At 37.1% G+C, this 9,839-nt stretch overlaps 1 protein-coding gene across 4 annotated transcripts; it reads left to right on the forward strand.

Annotated features, from left to right (window-relative positions):
• Positions 1–285: 285 nt before the first annotated feature.
• On the forward strand, positions 286–9,647 carry LOC106547190 (uncharacterized). 4 transcript variants are annotated; one of them, XM_014064262.2, is made up of 7 exons: positions 286–405; positions 907–1,063; positions 2,798–3,176; positions 4,549–4,720; positions 6,762–6,940; positions 7,108–7,204; positions 8,068–9,647. In XM_014064262.2, the coding sequence occupies exons 2-7, from the start codon at positions 926–928 to the stop codon at positions 8,222–8,224; spliced, it is 1,122 nt and encodes a 373-aa protein (XP_013919737.2). In that variant the 5' UTR covers positions 286–405; positions 907–925; the 3' UTR covers positions 8,225–9,647. The 4 variants fall into 4 exon arrangements, with proteins under 4 accessions (XP_013919737.2, XP_087563480.1, XP_013919738.2 ...); XM_087707354.1 differs by having other exon boundaries at positions 907–1,059; positions 2,797–3,176; XM_014064263.2 differs by lacking the exon at positions 907–1,063 and having other exon boundaries at positions 305–405.
• Positions 9,648–9,839: the final 192 nt, after the last annotated feature.

The following is a 9,839-nucleotide window of genomic DNA, read 5'->3' on the forward strand; positions in this document are numbered from 1 at the left end:
GACGGACTTTATTGTCACTTTGAATGTACACTAATAGGCATACATTAAAATGAAATTTAATTGTATACAAGTCTCAAAGGGTCATCACCTCTAATACGCACTACATAAGCATGACTAAAATAAATGAATAAATACAAAATTAAATTGCATAAACCCACATATATCATATGATCCGGGATGCCCTTTTACGGACAGATACGTGTCAGCGCTAGAAGGAATCCATCTATTTCTATTGAGGGCACAATGTATGACACAAAAAAAAACACCTCCCAAATATCGGGCAGCCTCTGTGCCCGCCCTTCTTCCTCCCTCGCCGTCAGTTGTTGGAAAAGGAAGTTCGCTGAGCGTAGCGCAATTCTAGGTTTCTTCCTTTCCCACGTTATGGCTGATTCTTCGGGTCTATCCGTAAGCAAACAACATTTGGAGAGTGGAAAAATAAGTTATTTCTGATAATTGGCAGATCTCATAGGCTGGGCTAAAATATTGGCTAATTTATGATTCAGTGACTGTGTTTGGATGGTATGTTAGTAGAATCCTCTGGTCACAGGACTGCAATTTATGACACATTTTTTGCTGGAACCTGGGATTGAATGGATTCGCTTAACAACCATAGTATCTGCTTAACAACTGTCTGATTTGCTTAAGGACCACAGCAAAATAGGTGGTAAAATCAGGCATAGTTACCTGGTGACCTGCTTAATGACTGGCATAACTTATGATCATAATTCTGGGTTTAATTACAATCGTAAATCAAGGATTTACCTGTATGCAAAATTTCCAGGGTTTGTAGCATGTGGCAGGATATTTCTTTTAAAATGTCTGTTGCTTTGTCTGTATGTTGAATGTCCCACATTAGACCAGATTCAGATGATTATGTCTTAAACTAATGTTTACACATTTTTTCAGCATTTAAAACTTGGGAATTATGTTCAGATGTAAAGCTTTTCACTTGGCAAAGATATATTGGTTTAAATGGGCAAAGAAAAACATTACTTGTGTTCAACACTACAAGACTGGCCAAAAGAGCACTGGGGGAAGACTATTAAGTGCATATCAGCCGATGGTTAGTACCAGATTTTTTTTTTTTTTTTTGCAAAAGTCTATGTTAAAGGTTTTATTAAAGACACACAAATCTATACTTAGATTTTTGAAAACTTGTCATGGGACAGTTTCTCAAAGTGGCCGTCATGAAAAGGGGGCCTTGTCTGTTCACAATTTACAAAATGTATCAGAAAGTTAACTGCTGATACTCCATGCCACTACCACCACCCCTTCTTATTCTCAAGATATTATATACTATCCCCAACTTATCTTGTCTTTTTCTGGGAAAACGGACACACTTCCTAGCAAAGTATTGAGAGGAGCTAATCGTAAATTTTATTTTCTGAAAACTCCTGAAAATACATGGGGCTGAGAAACCTTACTGATGATATTGTTTGCTAGTGTTTTGGCAGCTAGCTAACTTTTTTAAAATTAAAGGAATTGTTTTGTTTTGTTTTTATTGAGGGAGGGAGAAAGTTATAGACACTGAAGAGTTCATTGATGTACACTGCCACCACATTGAAGCTCCCAGTGTAACCCAGATACACTGAATTATATCAAGATTGCTACAAACCTAATTTCAATCTTTAAAAGAAAATGTATTTCATATTCTTTATTGAAAAGGGGATTTTTGTTAGGCTCCAAAAACATTACTTAATTATGTGCTTGGATTTATTTCATGGATTAAAAATAGCTAAAGTTGCTTTTTATCCATTGGGGCAAGACAGTAGCTAACAGGCTTTAAGCCAAGTGTAACCATCTCTGAAATGCCATCTCAGAAATGCAGCTTGTTCCAGGTTCTAGAAATTTTAAAGAGATTTAAGTGCTGTGGAGGACAACATCTCAGGTAATGCAATTAGATCATTTTAAGAAACTGTGGGATTTTGGGCCAGTTCTATAAGCAAAATGTCTGGCAGAACCATTTTTCAGCTACTGCATAATAAGGGAGCAGATAAAAATAGATGAGTGATGCCTAGTAATTATGTTTTCAAACTGCCTTTGATGGGAATGGAGATGTATTATTCATATTATTCCCCACTTGCAGTAGATTATCCATATTATGAAAGATGAAGCTTCTGTGCTACATTTGTGGTTCGGCATAATCTAAAGTGTCTTCCAGGGATTGAATCTGAAGTGCTGGGCAGTCATGGTATATTGGGATGAGATACTTCTTCATCAGCCTGATTCCAAGCTATTTAAGATATATAGGCTAATGCCAAAAATTTGACCTGGGCCCAGAAATGTAATAAAGATTACTACACAAGATAATGTAGTACAATACATAATGGTTATCTCCTTAAAGCCCTTCATATTTTAGGATTTGGGGATCTAATCACCTATTCCCAGTAATTGCTGTCTATCCGTTAAGATCAGTAACAGAAGATGTCACCATTCTCTAGGGAATGTTATCTAGAGCAGTGTTTCTCAACCTTAGCAACTTGAAGACCTGTAGACTTCAACTCCCAGAATTCCCCAGCCAGCTATGCTGGCTGGGGGATTCTGGGAGTTGAAGTCCACAGGACTTCAAGTTGTCAAGGTTGAGAAACACTGATCTAGAGAGTCCACAGAATAGTATTTTAAAAGCCAATATGTTCTTCCCACTCAGAGTTTTATTTTTATAGGTATACAAATATGAAAAGCCAAGTAATCCTTCCCTGATCTCGAATTTCCAGGATCAGGAAGCTTCAGTCCTTGGTTAAGGACTGAACACTTGCTTTCTCAATCAAATGTTTCTGATCGTTATCTTCTCTTTCAGAGTATGGAAAAAGAACTACCCAGTATGCTGATCTCTGGAATAGGCGGTACATTTGGTGTATTAGAAAGCCATGCAGAATTTCTCAAGAAGCATTTCAATCTCATCACCATGAAGGAACTTCAGAAAAGCAAAGAACTCCATGAAAAGATCAAATCTGTTTTTGTTCTTGAGTGTCTTCCAGTCATTGACCAAGAGCTTCTTGAAATCCTGCCGAACTTAAAAGTGATTGGAAACTCAGGAGTAGGAGTGAATCATTTGAATCTGAAATTAATTAGTAGCTTTGGTGTTAAAGTGACCAATACGCCACATGCTGTTTCTGATTCTACTGCAGACATTGGGATGGCATTAATGCTAGCATCTGCCAGAAGATTAGTTGAAGGTGAATAATTTTCTTCTGCAGTTGTGTTCTGACCTAGGCTTCCTAAGAAAGCATAAGTCACAATCTTAGTCCCCAAAACCCTCTTTTATTTATACGGCTGTGAATTATGGTCATTCACAGTCCACAAGGCTTCACAAACAGTCTGTGAAGATTCCAACAGATGTCTGCTCGAGTTGCCACAGTCTTTCAGGAGAATGTTGATAAACACCCACCTTATCTCTCTTGAAATGCTGCCAGACACCTAATTGCCAAATGCAGAGCAAGGCCAATCTTACGTGTACGTGTATTGTGTTTGTATCCCCTTTCCCCTTTTGAGTTGTTCGCCGCCCTGAGTCCCTCCCTGAGAAGGGCGGCATACAAATAAATTTAATCTTAATCTTAGCACAGAGTCAAACAGAACTTTTCAAAGCTTGAACCGACCAGATGAACTAATTGCTTCCTACAAAAGTTCACGTCCTGTTCGCTCCTCTTTTATTTCTTATGGGAGGGGCCAATCATCTCCAAGCCTTACTCCTGAGTCGACCCTGTTTTCTTAATTGTTCTTGCCTTCTGGCAGCTCTGCACATGCGCACATTGGAAACAGCTCACGCTGTTCTTTTGCCTCGCTGATGTCAGACTCCGGAGTCTCTGGAGGCAGCAAATAACTACCAGATGGCCTTGGCCCCCTCTCTGCCTCCGACGCAGAACCCTCGTCCAAGCCTTTCCCAGACTCCAGGACTGGCCCATGTTCCTCCCCAACCTCCTCACTTTCTGACTCTGCTGCCACCTCCACAGGCTGCAGGTGGACCACAACAAGTTGTTTGGCCAGTATTAAACTTTCCTTTTTAGTTATTTCAAGCCCACCATCTGCTTCTTCACATACCGGTACTTATTTTCAACTGGCTATAACTGAATTGTATCGGTGATTTAGACCTATACGATGTGAACAATACGTGAATGATATTAAGCAGAATATACTTTGGATGTTTTATATGTGCATACTAAGCAATACTCTCCCTGCTCTATCCTTGGGTCAGCTATGTAACAATGTTCACTTCTGCAACGATGTTCTGTAGTAGTTAATTAGGTAAATATCAACATGTAATATAAATCAAAATATTTCTGAACATTCATCAAGGACTTGCCCCTTAACACCACAAGGCAAATTAGATCTATTTGTCAGGGTTTTTTTCTGCAGAAATTGTATACTTGGATATCAGAAAAAGGAGGGATTTCCTCTTTGGCCAAAATCCACTCAGGGAGATGGATAAATCCCAAATAAGCAGATAATAAATCTAACCACTGCTGAGAGAAAGGGAAGAATAATGTTATCCCACTAGAACAGATATCCCTCTTAATATTGTTTTACTCAATTTCTATTTTTGTATTGTAGGTTGTTATCTGGCAACATCTCCAGATACTACGCATTTTGCTGTTAATTGGCTAGGAGTAGAAGTCAGCAGGGCCACCCTTGGTATCATTGGAATGGGCAACATTGGTTATAAAGTAGCCAAGAGGGCAAAGGCTTTTGACATGAAGATTCTCTATCACAATAGGAACCGGAGGTAAAGGTATTTTGAGGCATATACTGTAACTTTTCAAAGGTTTTATTTCTTTTAAAACACAAATATTTCATCATTCGTCAATCATTAAAAACATTGAAGTACAATTTTTTTGTATGCCCCTCCCTCCCTCCACCCCCCTAACCTCCCTCCTCCTTCCCCCCCCCCCCGACTTCCCAGAACCCGTACACGGTATGGATTTTTAACAAACACAGTCTAAAACCTATTGAGAAAAAAGAAATAAAGAAATTAATGACATTCTACATTGACCTTAGCTTCTTCTTGCTAAACTAACTTTAAACAATTTAAATCATTTCTGATCTTAAGCATAGGCTAACTGGAATTTCTTGGTCCCATATTTATTTTGTATATAGTCAATCCATTTTTTCCAGTCTCGTTTATATCTCTCATTTGAGTGATCTTTAAGATATGCGGATATTTTAGCCATCTCGGCTAAGTTTGTGACTTTCAATGTCCATTCTTGAATTGTAGGCAAGTCTTCCTTCTTCCAGTATTGTGCCACCAACAGTCTTGCTGCCATTATTAGGTGCAGAATCAAGTTAGTCTCTACCACTGTAAAGTCAGTACATATACCTAGTAAAAATAACTGAGGAATAAACTTTAGATGTGATATGATATAGTATGATTGGTATCGTGACCCGTCAAAACCGCGGTCCACAAAAGCACGATCGACGAAAACGCGCATTTGACATCATCAAAGCGCGACGAAAAAAATTAAAAATTTAAATAAAAATAAAATTAAAGCAAGCCGATTCACATAAAGGTAAGGGTTAGGGTTAGGGTTAGGTTAAGGGTTAGGTTAAGGGTTAGGGTTAGGGTTAGAGCGTTAGGGTTACGTTTAGCATTACGTTAAAGGTTAGCGTTAGGTTTAGCGTTAGGTTTAGGGTTAGATTTAGGCTTAGGTTAAGGGTTAGGTTTAAGGTTAGGTTTAGGGTTAGGTTTGGGGGGGTTAGGGTAAGGTTTTCGCTTTATTTTTACATTTTTCGATCACAGCGCAATGTTTTCGTCGCGCTGTGATGATGTCAAATGCGCACTTTCGTCGACCGCGATTTTGTCGTCCGCGGTTTTGTGATGGAACCGATTGGTATGAGATAGGGCAGGGCAGGATAGGATAGAATAGAATAGGATAGGATATACTGTATTATATATTTTGGGGTTTAAGTTTGAAACTCATTTAGTAGCCTTTAAAAATATTTTCTAATTGCCTTTTAGCAGTGATCTTTGGCCAACGCACCAGACTAGAACTGAAAGTATGAATGCTATATACAGTATGTTTGCACTTTGCAGGAACTTGAAGCATATATTCCCTTAGTGTTGTTACAATGGCAATAGAAATGCATAAACATTCAGGCAAATTAAATCCAAAAGTTATTAAGCTATTGGCTTGTGGGCATTCCATTCCACTGAACACAGACAATTAATAAAGAAGTGAGCTCTGTTGCCAAGTTCACTTCAGATCTGGCCTAAAGAAATTTGGAGTGTGGCTTCTGAGATATCAGCACATATTCACCCAGATGTCATTTTACCTATAAATAGCAATCATGAAATTCTAAACTCAATAATCCCAAACTATTTTAATTTTATATCTGTTTCAGACAAGAATGTTCTCTAGGAGAAAATTTAAGAATTAAGTCATCATCGAGTTGATAATAAAAAAGAGGTTAGATATATAAATAATGCTGTATGCAAAAACATGCTTTCATTTCTTCAAATCTATATTTCATAAAAATCATGGAGAGTAAACTACATATGTGAACTTTGAGTAGTTATTAACAAATACTCTGCAGCAATTATTTTTGGAACAACAAAGTTTATTATGCAAGGCAAGAAGAACCACAGGTACTGCCATAGGTTGCACTGAATAGAAAGAAAAGTGTAGGGTGCTTCCTGTAGACCTAATATTGCAAGCTTCCCATAACTCTAAAATATTTCTTATTTATGATGTTCAGTGATTAGCCTCCAAAAGAACTCCACTAAGAGAAAAACTCTTTTAAAAGTTTGTTTTCACATTTATTTCTTCCAGAAAAGAGGAAGAAGAACAAGAGGTTGGTGCTGTGTATTGTAAAAACATTGATGACTTGCTTCGACAGTCTGATTTTGTGATGCTGGTTGTAAATTTGACATCAGAGACTCATAATCTCATAGGAAAAAGAGAGCTAGAATTGATGAAACCCACAGCCACACTCATCAATATCTGCAGAGGTAGGATGCAACACTATCCAAATGTATATTTCTGTTGTTTAAACCATTGATGGTTTCAAAAAACTTTCTTGGTGGGTCGGTATTCTGTATTTTGCTTGATTATTTCTTGATAAAATATCAGTCATGCAAAATATATTTGTATCATTCCAAAATCTCCTTTCTCTTAGGTGCAGTTGTTGACCAGGATGCATTGGTAGAAGCACTCCAAAATAAGGTTATTAAGGCTGCAGCTCTGGATGTGACCTATCCTGAGCCATTGCCAAGGTAAAATAATACAATGTTCCTAGATCAGAATAAAAGGACAATAAATCCGGCATGAAATAAATCATGATGATATTGTATAGATTCAGAAGAGCATTCTTACTATAGGAGCTTCTGCGTTGGCCCACTTTACTGTCCTTGCCACCCTCTCATTTTCTTTGATACTACACTTGATCTTAGCCAAAAGGCAGAGACATTTTCTTAGTGTTATGGAGAAGGAAGAGGAGAATTAATTATAATCAGACATCTTTAAGCTATAGCAGGAATTGCATCATTTCTCAGGAGTACCAAAACCCCATAATGTTGTAGTATTGTAATCTGTTAGGCTGAATCTAAAGCAGTCCGAGCCAATGGTAAGCCAAACTACATCATGTTTTGAACCTCTTCCCCACCCCCACCCCGTTCCCAGCAGATTGTTCCCAAAGTTTATGAAAGTTTATGAAATTATGACAAGAGTGAGTGGTGTTCCCACTGAGTTCTGCAGTTTGCCTCCCTATTGGTTTAGAGTTATCCGTAATTTGTAATTTTCTTTGGACAGACTGAAATCCAGACTTTTAATTTAAACAAACTAGAAGCATACAAGGAATTGATAGTATGGAAAATAAATTAGAAGCAAGTCTATACCCTAGCCTGGAGAGTTTACTGCATAATAATCTGTTTGTAGTCGACTAGTACAGCCAATTTATCCAGTGGTGAAATTCATTTTTTTTTACTACTGGTTCTGTGGGCGTGGCTTGGTGGGCGTGGGAGCAGAAACCGGGCAGCAGAAGCTTTTTTGTTGGTTTCTGTCTTGACGCAGTTGTTTTCTAATTCCAATTTGCTCTGGCTAGGTGAGTCTAATTTATCCTGCCCTGCTTTCTCTGCAGAGATCACTTGCTATTGCAGATGAAGAATGTCATCATAACACCCCACATTGGCACTGCTACAGACCAAGCCCTGCGCATGATGACAGAAGAAGCAGTGGAAAATATCCTGGCAGTTCTCAATGATCTTCCCGTTCCTAGTGAAGTGATCTCAAAATGACTTGATGGAGAACATACAAAAAAAAATCATGAATTATTAAGAACAGGACATTAACCTCTGGAAAACATGACAAATAGCCAGACAACATATTCCTATCAGTTTCAAAATGTGTGACTGTGATTATTTTTTATAATTACATTAATTCCATAAGTCACCCAGAGTCACTTTGAAACAAAACAGATGGCAAATAAATTTGATTAAAAAAATAAAATAAAATCCCATTGGAGAAAAGCTTGTTCTGAGCCTTTGATCATGGTGGTTGGGTTTCTGATTCCTTCATCCTTCTATCTCTAGCAAACAGATACACCTCTTTGGAAAATGAGAACAACAAATTCAGAAGAGTTAAGGTTTAGGACTCTTAAACATCACATCAAGGTTCAAAAGTAAAAAAATACATGAATAGTTCCAGCATAAAATATTATTTGAGATTTTAGTTTTCATGTTTGAAAAAATCTTTCTCCTGCATTCTTAACCTGCAGATATAATTGTTGCCATCTTTTGAAAATTACACAAAGAAGAGCACAACCCAAATATAACAAACCGTGCTTGCCTGCCCATTTGGTTTGCTAGACTAGATGAGAGATTACTTAGAAATGTCAAATGTTATTCACCCATATTTATTGAATAAAACCCAGTTGACTGAATTCACACAACCCATTAATCCATATATATAAGATTAACTAGTTGCTATGGTTGAATTGACACAAAAACAAGCAAAACAATATTGCCAAACGTAGTTGTGAATCAAGACATAATTTTCTGATCTTGGCTAGAAAGTGGTGACTGCTGAAGCTTTCAAATTTTTCATGGCATTCAAAAGCTGCATCTATTAATGATACATAATTGATTAGATAATAGTATTTTAAAAGGCCTGAAGAACAAATTGTTCTGAACCAATTTGCTTTTTATGTTTTTTAATAGAACAAACAAATTTCAAGACATAATTTAGAAATCAGGAAGAGAAACCAAAATATATGCTTGTATTGCTGACAGAAAAAGAAAGAAATACAATGCACTTTAAACTTTACAAATGCAACATTTGTTAAGAGTGTTCTGTTTACAAAATAATATAGTTAAGATAGGTGATCAGTCTTGAATAAACACTTCACAGGAGGTATATAAAGCCCATTGTAACTGTTATTTTGCAACCAAAACAAAAGTCCATATCTTTAAATTCCAATTATTAAAAGAAAAATATTTTTAGGATGTACTCAACGGTATGTTTAATTATTGATTCTTCTTCTTCTTTTAATTTGATTCGTGTAATTTTTAAAAGTTAGCAATACAGAGCTGCTAATAAAAATGTATTTTCAAACAGGATCAATATTTTCAAACTGCATTCTGATTTATAAAGAGACTTGAATGATAACTTAGAATACTCATGCAATAATTAGGAAGTTTTAAAAAAGCAGTATTTTTGCTTTGTTTGTGCCTACATAATTTCTTTAACAATGAAATTAAGATCCAATAAAGAAATGCATTGTGGTTCTAGCATTTGTTGTTTTTTAAATGGCATAAGCCCACCAAAGCATGGGTGGGCTGCTGCCGGTGTTACTGCTGGTTTGCAACCCACACGCCACGTGCACGCACATGCATTTTGTGCGTGCGCGCGCAG

This window comes from Thamnophis sirtalis, unplaced genomic scaffold (genome assembly GCF_051295495.1).
Source record: "Thamnophis sirtalis isolate CommonGarterSnake01/CBP01778 unplaced genomic scaffold, rThaSir2_p1.2 scaffold_2, whole genome shotgun sequence".
In the NCBI taxonomy this organism is placed as follows: domain Eukaryota; kingdom Metazoa; phylum Chordata; class Lepidosauria; order Squamata; family Natricidae; genus Thamnophis; species Thamnophis sirtalis.

What these genes read in the sequence shown, in the direction of transcription:
- LOC106547190 (XM_014064262.2), top strand. Translation starts at nt 926, where the DNA reads ATGTTCAGATGTAAAGCTTTTCACTTGGCAAAGATATATTGGTTTAAA. An exon ending in TATCACAATAGGAACCGGAG is followed by an intron (nt 4,721 to 6,761) that starts GTAAAGGTATTT and finishes TATTTCTTCCAG; the next exon opens with AAAAGAGGAAGAAGAACAAG. An exon ending in TATCCTGAGCCATTGCCAAG is followed by an intron (nt 7,205 to 8,067) that starts GTAAAATAATAC and finishes CTTTCTCTGCAG; the next exon opens with AGATCACTTGCTATTGCAGA.